This window comes from Delphinus delphis, chromosome 11 (assembly GCF_949987515.2).
Source record: "Delphinus delphis chromosome 11, mDelDel1.2, whole genome shotgun sequence".
Classification (NCBI taxonomy): Eukaryota; Metazoa; Chordata; class Mammalia; order Artiodactyla; family Delphinidae; genus Delphinus; species Delphinus delphis.
The window spans coordinates 56,637,984-56,658,033 of record NC_082693.1 but is presented as its reverse complement, the minus strand read 5'-3'; the positions used below and the strand labels follow the sequence as shown (position 1 = coordinate 56,658,033).

The following is a 20,050-nucleotide window of genomic DNA, read 5'->3' as shown; positions in this document are numbered from 1 at the left end:
TAATTCTTTTTAAGCAGTACAGTAGCCCTTCCAGTATATATGTGTGTATGTATTTACTTTGGCTACTTCACTGTCTTCAGGGTAAAGTCAAAGTTTGGGCAGGTATTGAAGGTATTCTACCATCTGGATCCTACCTAATATTTTAACTTTACTAAATACTACTCCATGAAGGAAGCACTCTAGTCCAGCCAGGTTTGTCTTCTCAGGATCTCTTAAACAAATCTGCCTTCCTGCCTCTGCATCATTCCTCATCCTTGGAATGTACTTACTACTTTTCTTTCTTTACAAATACTACATGTGCTTTGAGGTTTGACTAAAGTATTGCTCTGTGAAACTCCTCCCAACCACACCTTCTTTACTCAGAATTTCCATCATATTAACTACGTGTAGCATTTATTTCACATATGTCATAGAAATCCTCCTAGTCTTAGAGGGGAGCTAGATTTTACAGGACATTTAACCTGACTTCTCATTAATTGAAGTATTTTATGTTTATGTTCATACACCCTCTAATTAAATATTGAAGAGCTAAAAGTTTGCCCATTTTTGCCCATTCCATCCCATTCCCTTTACATCTAAGTCTGATGATTAATGTGTTCTTTCTTAATTTGAAACAAAATCTTCCTCCCTAGAATTTATATCATTTAGTCTTAGTTCTTCCTTCTGGAATTTCAGAGGAAAAAAAAATCTACTTCTACATATTGCAATTTTTTCTTTGAAAATGGCTTCTCATATGACTTTTAAAAGCTTTGATTTTGAACTTGTTTCTTGAACTATTTATCAGATGACATTTTTTCCCAGAGCATTCCCCAGTTCCTATTTGGATAGACCCCAGCTTGTAAAAATTCTGCTTAAAGCATCATTTCCAGGAGCTGAAACCTGATACGAGTTAGTCTCTGTTTAACTTCCTCTGTGTTGTGTTTTTCCTAGCTCCCCCAGAGCTGTACTCCTTGATCCTCTCTCCTCCAGGATTATTCCCACTTTAGAGTCCAGATTAATCCAAGTTTAAAAGCAGGAAGAATTTAGGCAACTCAGTTTCTCCACTGGGTGGGACCAAGCATCCTTGATCTTCCCTGCTTGCTGATCTAGGGCAAAATGTACTACAGGTAACCACTGGGTCTCTGGGTTGGGTCCTGCATCACACTTGTTGCACGTTGTCCCTGGTATCCAAGGGCTTAGTGCCAACCATAGGGTTTTAAATGTTCTGTTTGATGTAGCACAATTCTGAATTACTTCTGCTCTTGTACACAAATTCTGTGCCTGAAGCTCCTTGGGTTCCCAGGACTATGGTTCTCTTTTATTGTCTATTCTTTTTTTGTTTGTTTGTTTGTTTTAAATGTATATCCACAAGGATTTTCTTTTCTTTTTTTTTAGTAATGCCTCTTTGGAAAAAGAATCCTACCCCAGACTCTGGCTAGGTGACCTGGGGCCCCATCACACATAGACAATTTGTAGGTATTAAGTGGCTTTCTTTTTGGTTTTCAGGGAATTCCCACAGAAATCCTCTGCTAACGTACTAGTGGAATGTGCCTCTCTTGAATTCTTAGTGATGACTACTTGTCTAGAGGTTGTTGTATCATTCACTGAACAGTGCCTTGTTCATCCAACTGCTATCACACTTTCAATGCATCCTGACCAACCTCTTCCCCAGCTGCTCCCACATCTGATCTGGTGACTAGATATTATACCAAGTTTAGCCTTTCTACCTCCTGCTCTGTCTTTTGTAAGTGTGTCTCTAAACCTCCCCAAGGAATACTGTATTCCAAAAATGGATTGATCTGTGAGTGTATATAGTGGGACATATTCTTTTTGATCTGGAGTGTCTGTATCAATATCATTCAAGATTATTTAATTAGAAAGAGTGAGCAATTAATTATGTCTACCATGGAAACAAGAAAGGAAGTTGTTTCAAGATTACTCTCTTTGCTAATACTGATTGACCTTGAGACCATCAGAAATCTCCAGCTCTTTGTCACGTGAATGTCTAATGAGTCATACATTTGTGCAAGTAAATCTTTGACCTAAAGCACAAGACTTTATATCTGCCACAGTTGAACCTGTTAGTTTAAGTCCATTGTTTGAACTATTTTTGGAACTCCATTTTGTTCTCCAATGTATTAATCATCACTCCCAGCTCTGTATCAACTACAGAGTTGAAAAGACACTTTCTATAATGTTATCTAAAGTACTGATATCAATGTTGAACAGATCATGTTCATGTTAGAGCACAAAGGAAACAACAACAATAAACACAAAACAAAAACAACAATGATGACAGTTAACACGTGTTGAGTACTTTCTACAAGCCAGGCATTGAGCTAAACAGTTCATATCTTCACATGGGTATTCTATTTTTATCTTTCCAACAACTCTATGAATTAGATACTATCATTAGCGACTCTTATTATCTGTATTTTACAGATGAAGAAACTGTGGCACAGAGAGGTCTAAGTAACATGGGTAACGTGGTCACCAGCCAGTAAGTGTAAGTCCTTTCAATAGCCTACCATTGCAATGCACTTGAGCCTTAGAAAAACACCCAGTCTTGGTTCTATTTTCTTCAGTTTTTTTCTACCTTTCTGCATGAGAAGTTTTCTCTCTAATTAAAGCAAATAGGGCAAGATGAGATAATGACCTCTCTCTTTCATCTAATAATATTATGTGCCATTACTCTGAGTCATTGGGCTTATCCCTTTCTTGTTTTACTTCCCCAAACATGATCACAACTTTCCTTAGTGTTTCCCCATGTTTTGGTTTATTTTGAGCCTTAACCTTCCCGACATTATTCTAAGAGTTTCATTCATCATTTTCACCCCTTAGCTGTTTTACAGATGTCCGTGTAAAATTCAGTCTCATGGAAGGTCCACTAAGCATCTTCTTTGGCCTTTGAGATGCCTCTCATTCTTTTCCCCCTCTCCTCCAAAAGTGATCAAAGGTCATGAGATAGAAATTTCACTTTTCAAACCTCTCATCTTTTTTGAGTAAAAGTTCTTTAAAGAGACCTTGACTCTCTCATGAACTCTCTGGAAGCTTCTTTTCTAAGACCTAAGAAGCATAAATCTGATTCTGCCCCTCTCTTTTTTCATTAAAAACTAGAAGGTGAGTTTTTTATATTCTCTCCAAGTTCTTCAGACTTTTTCATCTGAAACTCTATTTTTTCCTTCATTAACATGAAGGCCAAAATGGAAGATTCCTTCATTTTTGTTTCTTCATTCAGGGAGTTAAGTGAGGTGACTTATACGATATGCTAGTATAAGAAACATCTTAATAGTGGTTTCAGAAGAATGTGATTCAATGTATTGACAATGTTTTTGTCTTCTCTCGTGACTTTTTCATATCTACTTTTCATCAAACAGTTAAAATGTTGTGGCTTGATCAATGGAGCTTCTGATTGGGGAAATAATTTTCAATACTATTACAAGTCATGTGAATGTCCAAGTGCATCAGATTCTTCTTGTACAAAGTATGATGGAAAAACTATTTACAAACAGGTGAGAACAAATCAAATTTGGCACAGTAAGTGCTTCTGTTGTTTTTTTTTTCCCACAATGAAAGTCTCCACAAAATATTAAATTGCAGCAATTACAATGGGAATCATGATATAAAAGTCCCAGGAATTTCCCAAATTAAAAAAAAATCCTTATTTAAAGATAAAAGTAGATATAAAAATGAAAGTATTTTATTTCTTCTATGAGTCTGGCATCATTTAAATTCAACTTTAGTAGATCAAAGAAACATTCTACTGCAAGGGGAGGCAAAGTACAAGCTAACAGATAAAAGTTTATTTTGTCCTGTCTTTGGTGACTTTAATCATTATCCTCCTCTATTTTTCTATTTTAACATAGGTCTTAGAAATCTATATTTTCACTTTAATTTTCAAAGTAAAGCTTTCTTTTTCCAATCAGAGTTTCTCTTTCTCAAGTAATTGTATTGGGTGTAAAGAAATAACTTGGGCTTTAGAGGTTTCCGCTCTGGTTGTTAAGTGTACCTACCAATTTGCCTAATTACTGCTCCAATTGAGAAGTTGCCTCATGCCTTTAAAGTCAATTGAAAAACTTGGGGGACTTCCCTGGTGGTCCAGTGGTTACGACTCTGTGCTTCCACTGCTGCGGGCACGTCCCTGGTCTGGAAACTAAGATCCCACTTGCCACTTGGTCCAGCCAAAAAAAAAAAAAAAAACTTAGGTTTGTCTTTCATGTGTTGTAGAGATGACATATTTATGTCACTTGCGAATGTTAATATGTGGATGTTATATTTCTTATTATTCCTTAATTCATCAAATATTTATTGACCACTTCCTATGTACTGGCCTTTCACCAACTGCTGGAGATCCATTCCTAAACAGGGCACAATGTCTGCACTCACAGAGTGAATGCTTTAATAGGGAAGAGAGAAAGATAAGCAGGCAACTTCAATCCAGTGAACTATTGGTATTTCTTGGATAGGACCAGGCACAGGATATGATGGGACCCCATTTAACTCAGTCTTTGGGGTTCAAGATACAGCTTCCTGCAGGACATGATATGTCTCTTACCGTAGGGCTTTACATAATTTGTTCCTTCTGCCTGGAAGGGAAGTGTACAGAAATGACAGTTGATATTAATGTTTCATTTATTTGCTGTTATTCTTCACTGCTTACTAGGTGTCAGACAGACCCTTGCTGGAATCAGACATGCTTGTGGACCCTCTAGGAGATTATAGGCTAGATGAGAGAGAGATACATGAAAGCTATTATAGTTCAGTGAGTTAATTTCTGTAATCCCTAAAGAATATTTCAATCTAGCATTGGTTTAGTAATGGCTACTGAGGTTAATTATATATTAGGAAATAGGAAGTATCTCAGGGGAAATGTCTCACCTGTTGACTATCACATCCCTTTTACTAATTTTATCAAAATAAAGGAGACTGTTCTGAAGGGAAATTGCTGTTACTAGTATTTAAAGTAACACATGGGGGGGGGAAGTTATCTACCAGATTACAGAGCTTCCATGTCTTTTCATCATCAAAGTAATTATCACTAAAAGTTTTCATTATTAATTTTTATATTCCTCCCTGCTCTCCTCCTCTCTATGTAATTTTAGTGATGCAATATCCACAAGGAGGAGGGGAAATAACTATGATGTAAACAAATGGAGTTTCCACTTAGGATAATGAGGAAATTAGTAAATTAAATTGTAGATTGCTATCTGTGTCCTGTTAAAGGTTCAACTCAAAGATGTGTTTCCTCAGGATAGATTTTGAAATGCCCTAGCATTATTCTGAAAAATAATAGATATTCCCTCCAAATTCATACATAATTCAGCTGAAGATAGACTTATAGCTGCACCAGTTTCCCAAAAGGAAGATCATAAATTCATGAAAGACTTCCATCTGTCTTGTGTCACTTGCAAGAAGTCTGGAAAAATAAGAAATCTGGAATGTCCATAATTCACATTTCTCTTTTCCCCTCCCTTTTGCCGAGATAACCTGGTTATGTAGAGGGGGAGGGGGAGAAAACTCCTAAAATATAATGAATGTGACTCAGTAGATACCATTAATCTCATAGTTAATCTTAGATGATGTAATAATTTCCTCTAATGTTTACCACTTTGGATCAGATGAGAATGGAGAAACCCATTACATTCGGAATGAAGGGGAAGAGACTGTCTTAACCTCATGGAGAACTTTTATTTTATTTAACAAATAGCAATATTTTGTTAGCCCTTTGCACATATAAGACCATCATAGGGATGATATATTTTCTGGCAATACAGACAATAACGCTATTACATTGTATATTATTTTTCCATTTTTAAAATTATTCATATAATTTACAATTTTTGAAATTTTTAGGTCTGGTCTAAAATATGTTAAACTTGAAATTTCATGCTGGTTTGAATAAACGTTTAAAAATGTGGCAGAGAGACAAATTTCTAAATTCTCTTTTGTCTAAAGTAAGAGCATAACGTGGACATAATGATTTTTTTTCCTTTTTAAGGTAAAAATAACCCTGACACATATTAAGGGATTTTTGAAAAAAACTTTGTTTTAAAAATGAAAATGTAGGGACTTCCCTGGTGGCTCAGTGGTTAAGAATCCACCTGCCAATGCAGGGAACATGGGTTCGATCCCTGGTCCAGGAAGATGCCACATGCCACGGAGCAACTAAGCCTGTGCACCACAACTACTGAGCCTGCACTCTAGAGTCCGTGAGCCACAACTACTGAGCCTGTGTGCCACAACTACTGAGCCCGTGTGCCACAACTACTGAAGCCCGCGTGCCTAGAGTCTGTGCTCTGCAACGAGAAGCCATTGCAATGAGAAGCCTGCGCACCACAACGAACAGTAGCCCCTGCTCGCTGCAACTAGAGAAAGCCCACGAACAGCAATGAAGACCCAACATGCCAAAAAATAAATAAAAAATTTTTAAATCATTAAAAAAATGAAAATCTACACTATAATTAGCTGAAACCTCAACGAGGGAACTCTCTGCTGCAGGTTACAAACCTAAAAAATACACAGTCAAGGTGATAACAGCTCTAAAATGAACAATCAGAAGTTAGGATAAAATGAGTATTTATAACTAAATAGCCCTAGATTCAGTAATTAGGTAGTTGAAGCAAAACTTTGTTCCTCAAATGCTTCCTAATGTATGAACAAACCACAACAGTTATAACCTTTCGGAGCGGGGAAGGAGCTTGGAGTGGCGGGAATAATCCAATTCCTTTCTGTTGAGTATGTTCCTTGATAGCAATGTAAAAAGTTAGCCCAAAAAATAAATATTTGTACTGTACTAAAATAAGGTCAAAATTTGACTAAAGGTAATTTTTTAATGTTTTTAACAGTCATGCTTTTCTTTGATAAGATGCTTATTTTCAAGAAGTCTTTCCATAGTTATTGGACTAGCGTTTGGACTGGCAGCTGTTGAGGTATAGTATTATCTTGCATTATTAATTCTTTGTTTATTCCCTTGTTTGCTCATTAATTTTTCTAACAAATTTTTCTAACAAATCTAAGAGCCAAATAAAAACCAGGTGCTTCAGAAAAGCACTGGGTACCAAGTGCCCAAGGCCCAGCATCTCCCTCTACTGGCCTTGGGTCTGGGGAGGGGATTATCGTCTTAGGAAATTGGCAGGGCAGAAGCTATTATTTCTGAATGATCTCTCTCCTGGGGGAAGAAGTTGAATTAATTTCCACACAGTTCTTAGTCCCAGATATCCTTTTCCCATTGAAAACTAGCACAAGGGTTAATGTTTCCTGAAGTTAGAAGAAGCACCAAACAAAATAAAAACACAAGCTTTACAAGTTTTTATCCCTCCTTCTGATTTTGAAATAGAAAATAAAAACTGAACTCAAGAGTGTGGAGAACTGTTTTCCTGCTATTCTAGTCTAGAGAAATCTAACAAGTTCTAAAAACTAGACAGTTGACTTTGATTTTTCTCACTGTAAGGACTATGGACTCACTTGGAGAAGTGTTTAAGGATGCTCTGCTTGAGGTTTCTGCATTTACTCTCATCAATTTGATTATTGACTTTGAAAAAAAAATGCTGTATAGGATTTTTATCTTGCTAGACTCTTCTGGCATGGTGTTTTCAGAAGGATTTTTTTTTTTTAACGTGGCCTGAAATTCTTTGCAAAAAGATGAAATAAAACTATTTCAGGGAAGTGTTTTTGTAATCATCCCAGATCTTGCTAATTTAGATATCAAGTGAGTCAAATTCACTCACCAGTCCACGTCAGGGCATTGGCAAGAATCCTAACGATATTAGGTGTCTCCCTAGTTAACGCCTCTGCGGGCTGGTTTGCTCAGCTAAGTGAGTTTTACTTCACTCTCATGAAATATTGTACAACGTTCTCGTTGGGTTTTCTGGTAGCTTTTACCTCTTACTTGCGCCACATCACTGTCAGAGAGTAACTTTAGCTGAGATTGAAGCAATTTAGTGTCCTAAGTGGTCATTTAGGTTACCGGTGGAATTTCTCAGCCAACCATAAGAGAAAGGGCGGGAACTATGAGAAGCAAATTGGGCTATTAAACATGACCTCCTTGTAGCCCAAACGAATACGTCCAAATATGAAGAATTTTTTGTTGGTAGATGCGGCTGTCTTCCTTTATGTCTGATATATGACCAAAGTCAAATGGTGCTGTGCATTAGGTCTGTTTCTGTCAGTTCTACCCACTGTAAAATGTCCTTTGTTTCTCTGCTTTGTAGAGTTTATGCTCTACAAAGAGCATAAACTCTTTTGGGTTTATGCTAATTTTGGGTTTATGCTAATTTAGAAATATGAGTTAATGGCTGTGGATGTAAGTGAGCAATCACACATATGTACTCACACATCCATAAACTAAAACACACACATGTGTTGGTAAAGTAGACTTTAAATGAGCCAGCTTTAAATGAGGTATTCAGGGCTTCCCTGGTGGCACAGTGTTTAAGAATCTGCCTGCCAATGCAGGGGACACGGGTTTGAGCCCTGGTCTGGGAAGATCCCACATGCCGCGGAGCAACTAAGCCCGTGCGCCACAACTACTGAGCCTGCGCTCTAGAGCCTGTGAGCCACAATTACTGAGCCCGTGTGCCACAACTAATGAAACCCTTGCGTCTAGAGTCCATGCTCCGCAACAAGAGAAGCCACTGCAATGAGAAGCCCGCGCACTGCAACCAAGAGTAGCCCCTGCTCACCGCAACTAGAGAAAGCCCACATGCAGCAACGATGACCCCAACACAGCCAAAAATAAAATAAATTTATTAAAAAAAAATTGAGGTATTCAATGTAAGTGTCAATATAAGTGTCACATTCCATCTTAGACTCAAATTCAGACAATTGACTTTGGCCACAACCCACAGATGCTTTTAAGAAGCTTCTCATAAGCAAAGCTGGGGAAAAAAGGACATAATCAGCTGGGAAGATTGATGTCTCTCATATCATAGCCAAAGACATTGCCAAGAATCTAAAGACATCTGATGGAAAATAAGATTACAAGAGGAATAGCATTTCAGTATTTTATGAAATTGGTATACTCCATATATATATTTGTTATATATTTAGATATTCTATTGGTTGTTCTAAAGATATATATATATATATGAAAATACCTTACTGAAAACCTTTCATAGAGGAATTTTTAGGTATAGAATTTACATGGTAATATCACAAACTATAACCATTTCAAGTTATGCCAGTTAAGTGTGATTTGTAGACTTTATGTAGATACGATAGTTGATTCAAAGAACTGTTTGAAATTTTTTTTTCATTCACTCTCTCAATAGAAAATCTGCCCTCCCTCTGGGATTTGAAGAGAAAGAAAAATCATTTGGTATCCCCTCTCATTTTTACTTTAAAAAATAGCTTTGAAAATAGTCTATAGCAAAGGTAGCTATTCTATAAAAACGTATCCAAAAAATGTCCATCAGTCTGTCTTACAGTCTTAATACTGGTTGCCTAACACTTAGGCCCATCTACATTCTCTTTTCCCCAACTTCAAATTCAAGAAAACATAAAGATATATAGACAGAAAAACACTTCTAATAAATATTTTTAAGAAGCAAACAAAGCAAATATCTCCCTGCAGAAAATACACTTAAAACTATCTCCATAGAAAAATATCATATGAAAACACCCACCCTCTGACGTTTACATCATTGGCGTTAGTCTGTTTAGGCATAGGCTCTGATGGAATGGCCGATGGTTTTTGTCAAGGCTCTGTTAAGAACATATACCTGAGGGATTCTTCTCAGGTAGGATGCTAGAAATCTATGCAAAATGCTTTATTTTGTAAGAAAATGTTATCTATAGACACTGGAATTCTCATTATTCTGCATTAACCAGACGATCATATCTCTCCTTATTTGACTACAGCAACTTACAAGCACAAAAAATGATCAGCACTTTCTCTCCTCACTTTAATTAAGGGAAAAAAAAAAAAAAAAGCCATTGACACTGATAGTCACCACTTTGTAGGATAAAAGTTATCCTGACAGGAGGTCCCAGGAATGGACCCAGGAATGGTCCCAGGAATGGAGCAGTTAAAAGAGAGAAAAAATAATTTTACATTTTTTAGATGGCTTCAGAATATGGGGAGCACGTGTACATTACTTAGCAAGTTTATCCTGAGTCTTAGCATACATTACTATAGGATGAATCTCTTTTAATTATTACCTATTTTTACGAACAATGATACATTTTCTTTTCAGAGGCAGTGAAATGCAAGAAAGTATGGTATTAACTGTCTAGTCTGCTGATGCAAGCTGGGCTTCTATTTCACAGATGTGACAGTGAAAGATGATAGCTGCCTTATCCCACTGTTTTGCCCATTTTCGTGATTCTTTCCTGATACTCATCTCCCAGACTTAAGGCTTGGGACCAAAGCAAAAGACTAAATTGTAACATTTTCTCCGGCCATTCAAAAAGAATGACTTTTAGAACATTCTGAATGAAAATCATTATTTTTGCAAAGAATTGGTGTCAATATTTTTTTTTAAGAGTTTTTGACTTGCACTATTTTTAAAGTCTTTATTGAGTTTGTTACAATATTGCTTCTGTTTTCTTTTTGGTTTTTTGGCCACGAGGCATGTGGGATCTTAGCTCCCGACCAGGGATCGAGCCCTCATCCCCTGCATTGGAAGACAAAGTCTTAACCACTGGATGGCCAGGGAAGTCCCTCAGTATTTTTTTTTTTTTGAAGGAAAAAATATTGGGCAGCAGTTCTCATTTGAAAGGCATTTCCGGGAAAGAATTAGTAAGCAGGACATCTCCGTATAGTAGGAGCGCTGGAGATGACTCAGCATAAATGGCATCTCATCCTCTCCCTGACTCCCCTCAGAGGAGGCTGGTGGAGAGGAAACTTTCTATCTGCAATACACACAGGTTCTGTCATTTCTACATCAAAGCCGCAGCATGCCACTCACCAACTTCAGAGCCAATTAGGGCAAGTGCTGGGGTCCCTCATTCTTGGGAGAGCCACTTAATGAGATGGAAATTATGCCCCAGATTTTCAGCTGTACATTTTCACTTCAAAGGAAATTCCTGAATGATGCCATTCCCCTTCAATTTAGAAGCTTTTTAAGAAAAGGGTTACTTTTTCTTTCATTCCTCTTGGCGATGCCTAAAAATATGGCAAGAGAAATTCTAGACTCCTTGATTTTTATGTGGATGATCTAAACCAGATGATTATAAGCTTTTCATAGAAGCAGTAGGCATCTTTAGACCCAGAGGCCTGAGTTCCCCAGAGTTCCATGGCCATGCCCTACAGAAGGGTGTGTGTATTTCAGAAGGGTGGGTTGCTTCAGTGACAGCTGCTACTGCACAATCAAATAGGGCCAGTTAGAGGCAGACTGCTAGCTGAAAACCCTGATTGAAACACAAAAATACTGAGCGTTTTCTCAATGTTAGAGTCTCTAATTTCCCAGGAAGAGAGATGACTTAGATAAATAACATTCGAATTGTCAGTAGCCAGAATCTTTTCATATACAATGTTCTTTTTATTTATAATATCTCTAGTGTTTTACTTTAAATTCCATGTTAATCCTCTTATTTTCTAGGTACTTGGTCTGATACTTTCTATTGTCCTGTACTGCCAGATCAGGAAGAAATAAGTCTGTAGATGTGTCAAGTCATCATCGGTCAAACCCCTTTAAAATTTTGTTTTGGATTTGTAACTTTAAATATATGAGTGCTGTGTTAAGAGCAGCTGTCCTATTAAAATGTGTCATTTAGCTAGATCACAGAGATCTTCCAGTCATATTGAACATATTTAAGATTTCAGGGACACAAGGAAATTAGATGAATGTGCATTTTGCCTCAAAATAAAAGTAACATTGTTTACATTGATGCTTTTTCCTGTCTGATCATTGTGTTCAGGTGGTACTGTGCTTAAAGCATTCATCTGGAGCCACCCAGTGGAATAATAATCTCTAAGTAACAGAACCATAGTTAGTTAAGGCAGTGCGTCTAGGCTTTTCAGAAGCAACACTCTGTCTTGCGTGATGTATCAACCATTGGTGGTAAGATCGAATTAAGCCTCATGTTGGAAGGTTGAGAGTGGCCCAGCTAAAAGAGTCACCGTCTCCTGTCTGTTTATGCCAGTGTCTACTAATAGTGTTTCTTTTTCTCTCTGTTGTGAGGACAAGAAGATCTGAATGCTGCCTTTCCAGCCATTGAATCTCTGGTACGTCTCTGAATCTTCCTCTGGGAAATAGTTCTAAGTGCTTTTCCCTTTGTAGCTCTCACAGGCATTTTTACATTTTACTTTATATCAAGGTATAGTATACACACAATAAAGTGAACAAATCTTAAGTATTCACTACCTGGATAGCAAGCACTGTCCAGATCAAGATATAGAGCATTTCCAGCACACCAGAACACCCCTTCATGTTACCCCCCGGGGCGGCTGGAGTTGGAGCTCACCGACGTGCCAGAGCAGACTATATACATATCCATCTCTTCCCAACTTCGTGCTCAGTGACATCAAGTTGGTAACTTGAAATCCACCACACTGGGGGTATTTAAGTATTTACATCATAGAAATAGGCAAATTCTATAAAATCAGGGCTTTTTTTGGAGTGCTGGTTGTGAAACATTTACCAGTACACCACTGCCCTTCTCAGCAAATACCTCCCCAAAGGTAACCATTCTTCTGATTTCTATGACCATAGATTTATTTTACTCCTTCTTGAACTTTCTTTAAATAGAAAGTAAAGTCTGAACTCCAGCTTCTTTTGCTCAACATGTTGTCTGTGAGAGTCATCTGTATTGTTCGGCGTCACTTTAGTTTATTCTCATTGCTATGTAGTATCCCATGCTATATGAATATATCACAGTGTATTTCTCCATCCTCTTGTTGATGGGCGTTGGGTTTGCTTGCGTCTTTTGGTGCACGTATGTACTCATTTCTAGGTAGACATGCAGGAGTAGAACTGCTTTGTATACATATACTGTAATTAGATTTCATAGCGTCTGTAGAGAAATTTTGTAAGTGGCTATATTAATCTATACTCATAGTAGAAAAGTATGATAGACTCAGCCGCCTCTTCTGAGGAGGAAGAGGAAGTAGATGAAATAGATCAGAGGAACCAGTGGGGAGCAAGAACTTGGGGGAGCCCTGGGCTAGGTTAGGCAACCCGATTCTCTGCTCCCTATTCATGACAAATATAACTATCCTTTTCTGAGCATGCCATCTTCCAGGAACTATGCCAGAAACTACTTGTATTATCTGTTTCTTCTCACCACATCCATATGCCGTAGATACTACTACTAGCCTTATTTGGTAGGTGAGAAAATAGAGGCTTAGAGGAGTTAGGTAATTTGCCCAGAGCCAAACCATAAGTAATTGGCAGAACTGGGATTCAGACATTGACAGTTGCTTCTCAAACCCTGTCTGTGGATCGTGCTCTATTTGGCTTTCCCAGAATATGTCTGTTAATAAAGGAGCCATATTTTATTATGATTACCTGTTTATGTGTTTGCCTCTGTGATTATACTGCAACTCCTTGAAGACATCGATTGTTTCTTATTTGTCTTTATGTCCCTAGTACCTATCCCAGGGCTTGGCACATAATAGGCACTCAATAAATTGTAGCTAAAAATAATATTTAGATTTATTGAGAGCTTACTATATGCCTAAAAATATTGTAAGTACATTGCATAGAGTAACTCATTTAATCCAGAAAAACCCTCTTAGGTTAGTACTATTATTAGATCCATTTAATAGAGGAGGCTACCAGGGTCTAATGAGATTAACTACCTTTTCTTGGGTCATGCAGCTGGTAAGTAGAGGAGTTGTGACTGAGTCAAGTGACTCAAAACTTGTGCTCCTTATGTTGTATCATTTTGCCCTACCTTACAGAGTTTTTGGAAGAAATAGATTAGGAAATGAATATGAACATGCCTTTTGCATAGTCAGGCACATACTAAGATAGCTCGTGGTAAATATTTTATGGTATCAATGATGTAAAGAACTGTGTCAGTCAGAGTAGGCAGAGAAACAAAACCTCTCTAGCCATTACAAATAATGGAAATATAACACAGGGAACTGCTGTTTCAGTTAGCTCAGGCTGCTGTAACAAAATATGACAGACTGGTGGCTTAAACAACAGAAATGAATCTTCTCACAGTTCTGGAGGCTGGGAGTCCAAGATCAGCGTCCTGGCAGATTCAGTTCCTGGTGAGAGCTCTCTTCCTAGCTCGCAGACAGCCACCTGCTTGCTTCGTTCTCACATGACAGGGAGAGACAGTGAGCTCTCTAGTGCCTCATCTTAAAAGTACAGCCATCCTGTCAGATCTGGGCTTCACCCTTTGACCTCATTTAACCTTAATTACTTCCTTATTCCAAATACAGCCACACTGAGGGTTAGGGCCCAAACATATGAATTTGGGGTGCAGGGGGGACACAGTTTAGTTTGTAGCAACTGCTTGCACAGGTAGGTGACGGAAGAAGTAAGAAGTCAAATGCGATGGCAAGGTAAACCAGAGATTAGCAACAGTAGGAAGTTGCTACCACTTGTAGGCCTGGAGGGACAGAGAAAATGTTACCAGATCCCAGGATCTAAGGCCATCTGGTGGAAGATGGAACCATGGCAGGGACACAGAAGAAGGACTGTCTAGCAGGGATAGAAGCCACGAAGGTGACTCAGTGGCTACTGTCAGAACAGAGAAAGGGAGACGTGCCATGGTTTCTTCCTTCTTCTGCTCTCCAGTCTTCTGACAGTGCCTTCCGTTGGCTGACCTCACCTGGACACCAGAAAGCAAGGGAGCCTGGGAAAGGCAGTTTCCTCTGATGCAAAGCAAAGCTGAGATAGGCAAGGATTGGACTAAGCAGACCGGGAAGACTGCCATAGCAATTGGAGATTTAGAGAGCAAGCACACAGGTGTTGAACTTTTTGATTAAAGGGTATGAAAATTGTGGAAAGTATAACTAAGATTTAAAATTTTCATGTGAAATTCTATGAAGTTTCCTGGATTCTTTCTGCTTTGATGAATATTCAAAGCAATTTAGAGGTAGAAAGGACTTTAGAGCAGTTGTTCTTACCTGGGGCCATTTGCCCCTCAGGGGATATTTGACAATGTCTGAAGGGTGGTCACAGCTGGGGTAGAGGGGAAGTGGTACTGGTGTCTAGTGGGCAGAAGCCAGGGATGCTGCTAAACATCCTACAGTACATCTCTTTAGCTACCATGTCTAGCTTGTCACTCTGCCTTGTTGATACTTCTATTGTATCTTCTTTCTTCCTCTTCCCTTAGCCATGGCCCTGGTTCAGGTCATCATCACTTATCTCTAAGATCATTGCAACAATCTCTTGATGAGTTTTTCTACTTTATACTGTCTTCAAATCCATTGCCCATTGTGCCAGAGGAATGATATTTCTAAAATGCAGATGTTATCATGTTATATTACTCGCTCACAAGTTTGGAATTGATTACAAGGCTCTTAGTAAGAACTAATCCCCCTCTTCCCGGCTCATCTCCAGACACTGCTCCAGTAGCACCTCATGAGCCTTCAACTTTCTTTTCTTCTGTTATCTCTTCATATCTTTTCCATGCTGCTCCCTATGCCAGGAATGACCTTGGTAATCATTTAGTTGGATTCCTTCAAGGTCTGGCTCAAATGTCAGTGAAGCTTTTCTGGATCCATCAGGACTGAATTAATTTTTTCCATTCATCTGCATTTTCCCATAGCACTTTATATTTAAATATCACTTATTCTAATGTATTTTGCCTAGTTTTTTTGTTGCCTCCATTTTATTATAAGCTTCTGGAGTATTCCTGAGCCCCTAAATTGAATTTGTTCCCCACACCCTGGCAAGGTTCCTAGAATATATTAGAGGCTCATTAATAATACCTGGTCCATTTGAAGAAAGTTATCCATTCTTAGTTTATAAAGATTTTTCATAGATTATCAATATTTTTATTTATAGTAAAAATATTTAATACATATAGTATTATATGTATTATATGTCAGGTAATGCTCTAAGGAATTCACATGTATTAACTCATTCAATTCTCACAACAATTCCATTATTAAAATTGTTATCCTCATTTTATAGATAAGGAAACTGAGCCACAGGGAGGTTTAGTAAGTTGCCCAAAGTTCATGGAGCCAGGATTCAAATTCAACTACCCTGACTCCACAGCTTACATTCTTAAAACACAACACTGTAGTATATCTCTTGGAAAAAAGCTGATTTGTTACAGAAACAGTTTTAGATTCTTTCCAGAGGAGCTAAATTGCTGAGGGTAATACCTGAACATCAGAGTATGTTGACATGATGCCATAAACCCAACTTGAGTGGTCTCCTTTCCTTTAGCCTTATGCTTTGTGCACGCCCCCATCATAACATGTATCACTCTGTATTTCAAGCCTCTGTTTTCATGCCTGCTGCTTTAGTCTTTTGGGGAACAATTGAGGCAAGAAATGTGTCTTTTTTAACTTTATGTACTACCCACACATAGTATGGTACCTTCTGACAGATGCTTATCCAACCAATGTTTATTAAATGAAAGAATAAGAACTAGTGCTTGCGTTTCTAAAGACATTAAAATTGCCATATCCATAAATGAAAGTTGACAGGTCCTATGACTTACAACCAATTAACTTGACTCCAAAAGATACCTGAAGATGAAAATATCCTGTCCTTTTTCCTGAGAAGAGTTTGTTTAGTACCACTTTGATCTCCTCTTCCTATTACACTAGGTGGTGATTAAGAGCTATAGAATCTGGAATCAGATTTGTTCAAGTTCCAATCATGGCTTCGCTGTCTAGTCATTGAGTGATCTTGGACATATTACTTACTTTCTCTGTACCTCATCTGAAAACCAAGGATGAAAAGAAATCTGTATAGGGCTGTTGTGAGATTAAATGAGGCAATCAATGCATGCAAAATATTTAGAACATATACTACAGTTAGTACATAATAAACGTTAGTAGCTGTAATATCACCATCATTATAAGAATAAGTAGACCTAGCATTAGCATTTCAATACTCACTTATCGAGTTTTGGTTTTGATTATGAAGCTTCTTTACACTTCAAAGAAAGTTTGGGGCCATCAAGGAATTCATCTTCAAAGATCTGAATTTTTGAAATGGATTTTGACACCAGCTCCTCCACAGAATGATAAATCTGCTCAGACTCTCTTTCCAAGACTGCTATCCAGCGATCATGTTAAGTTATGGAACAAAAAGACAGAGAAGGAATAATGAGCCAGGAAGTGAGCCGCATGGAATGACAGACAGTAAATGAAAAGGGATGTAATCCAGGAATCATCGTGATGTTAAACAGCACACATCAAGTGGAGAGAAAGCTCAGTCAGCTTTGCCGGTAAGGTGAGACCCGAATAAGTCATGTCTATTTAGTACAATCTGAGCATCAGTTGCGGCAAAGCCAAGAGCAATAACTAAACGAGGCGAACATGACATTGCACCTGGCTCACGATATCTCCAAGAGTAATTTGTGACATTATTTCAAGTGATTCCAACAAAACATGTTGTTCTCTGCAGAAATTGTGATTTTGCAAAACAGGTTAAGGGTCATGGCAAAATTTGAAATGGAAATGGTCAGGAATGTTATAAACATGCAAAAAATCGTTAATAAGTTCATAACTGGAAGCCGTCATAACTGGCAATCGAACCTCTTTTTTCTAATAACCAAAAAAAAAAAAAATCTTAACCTAGAGACAGTCAAGTCAAGAAAACTAAGCCCAATAAGTACTCAGAAACAAAATGAATATCAAATGTGTATAATGAGCATTAGGATGCGGTGAATCCTTGTTGACCTGGGAAAAGCAAAGTCTCATGGGTCTGGCAGCTGGAGCTGTCAGGCTGTGGGCCTGGCTTTGTGCGATGCTGGCTAAACCCCCAATACCTTTTTTATCCTCATTAATTATCCCTCAGTGGTTTAAAATTCTGGACTTTGGAAAGTACCTTCCAAAGATCTGAAAATCCTTAGATAGAAAGAGCAAATTTCTGATGGAAGAACCAACTTTCCTGGGAAGAATCCAGCCATAAAATGTCTAAAAATATCTTGGAAACAGCATATATTTGAAACATACAAAGAAGAAATTCTATTTCCCTACTGCTCAGATTACTCTTATATGTAATTATCCTATATCTTTATGGTTGGTAGTGATGTGTGTCCTGGTTAAAGAACTGAGAAACTTGTATTTTTTAGTTCAGGGAAGGGGAAAAAGAAGGAAAAACGTTGGGATTATGAGACTACTAAGTCTTCAAAGAAAAATAACTGTTCAAATAAGCTTTTCTGAGATGGCTGGATTTAAACTGCAGTGTTGGATTACCTGTTGTGAAAAAGTGTTGCTAAGACCATTTAAATTCTTTGGGTAATTTACCCAGTCATCCTAGGAAAAGGAAAGACCACATTGTGTAGAGGAGGAAATTGGGACAGGCACCAATATCTATCTAGAAGATGCCAGCTATTTGCCAGGTTCAAGGCTAGGCACTTTATACATACTTTATTCCAAGTTGATATCTCAATACCAATGCCTGGCTCCTATCCCTAGAGATTTTGAATTAATTGATGATTATATGTGCTGTGCAGTTGCGAACCATGTACTTAGAGGAGTCCAGTGAGAACCAGTTTCTGCTCCACAGTACCTATTTCTGTTGTGTTGAACTTCATAAATTTTCTCAAACATGTTCCCTCAGAGCACCTGCATGCCACCTACAATAATGGGATCATCTTGAAACACACCCAATAATTCTTAAATATTTTCTATTCTTGAGCCTGTGGACAAACTTCATAAATTCAATATTAGGCCTTCCATAGATTCCATCTCATCCTTATTTCAGAGTGAATTTGGGGCAGCTGATCAAGTTCTGCCTTCGTAAAGACTGGCTCTGATAATTCATAGCTATTATGTCCCCAGTGTTCTGGAGCATGGAAAGGACTCGAGAGTCTTGCATTGAATGCAGCAAACATTATTCTTTCTTCTACTGTGTAATGTGGAATGACTGTCTTTTAGACTTGAGTCTCTGCCTCAGGTGTGCCTGTGGAGTAAAATGCAACAGCCTGTGTTATAAAGCCTCCAGCATTTGGCTTAGGGTGGGCTAATGGCACACATTTTCCCTGAGATGAGAACTGCACCTCTTCAACCCACCCCAGGTCTCCCACCCCCATGCCTTTGCTGAGGCCTGCATGGTCCAAAGACTTGCATGAATCCACCCATGTGCACAGTTCTGCCTGTATGAAACAGCCACTAGCCTGTGGACAAAATTGCCAAAAGTAGGAATCACCTGCCAAGGTCAAGTTGCAGCAGTTAAATTCCAATCACACCGTGGTAAACCCCCTCCTGGCACAGTGTAAGTCAGGCTTTATGATCTGCCAAAGGGTCATTCCCTCCCCACACATTCAAGTCCATTGTCCATGAATCCAAGCCCTGCAAGAATACTCTTAATGTGTTATTTGGGTCTATAAATTCTACTCTCAATTTTATTTCTGTGTCAAAGCACATACACCAAAAGTTGGGCTTCAGATAACACTTCACAAACTATAAAATCCGGCTATGAAGTGAGCTATCTGAGACACTTGCTGGCTTCCAAAGGGGAAAAGGAGGAATTAAGCCCGGTTTCTTCATCTCCAATTTACCATCAGATGAATCCCTCTACCTCCCTCGGGAGGGGAGGCCCCTAGGATAGTTTGGTGTTGAAGAGGGGCTGAGAAGGGCATGAAGAGAGCCTTCCAGAGTTAAACTAACAGAGCTCCCTGAATATGGAAGAAATATCAGATACGGGGAAGAATAGCTCCCTAACAATGCCCATTTGAAAGAATATTTTTAATTTTTATTAGGCTTAGATTCTTTATTTCCAGTTTTATTAAAGATATAATTGACATACAGCACTGCATAAGTTGAAAGAATATTTGTTTTAAAATTGCATTATTTGATAGGGGGACCTTCAAGATGGCGGAAGAGTAAGACGTGGAGATCACCTTCCTTGGCACAAATACATCAGAAATATGTCTACATGTGGAACAACTCCTACAGAACACCTACTGAACGCTGGCAGAAAACCTCAGACTTCCCAAAAGGTAAGACACTCCCCATGTACCTGGCTAAGGCAAAAGAAAA

At 38.3% G+C, this 20,050-nt stretch overlaps 1 protein-coding gene across 1 annotated transcript in view; it reads left to right on the top strand.

Annotated features, from left to right (window-relative positions):
* Nucleotides 1–11,653, top strand: part of TSPAN8 (tetraspanin 8) — a 232,306-nt gene extending 220,653 nt beyond the window's left edge. The window contains exons 14-16 of the mRNA XM_060025243.1: nt 3,357–3,491; nt 6,825–6,908; nt 11,520–11,653. Of these exons, the coding sequence (XP_059881226.1) occupies nt 3,357–3,491; nt 6,825–6,908; nt 11,520–11,573 (273 nt within the window). The 3' untranslated portion in view covers nt 11,574–11,653. The remainder of the gene's footprint in view (nt 1–3,356; nt 3,492–6,824; nt 6,909–11,519) is intronic.
* Nucleotides 11,654–20,050: the final 8,397 nt, after the last annotated feature.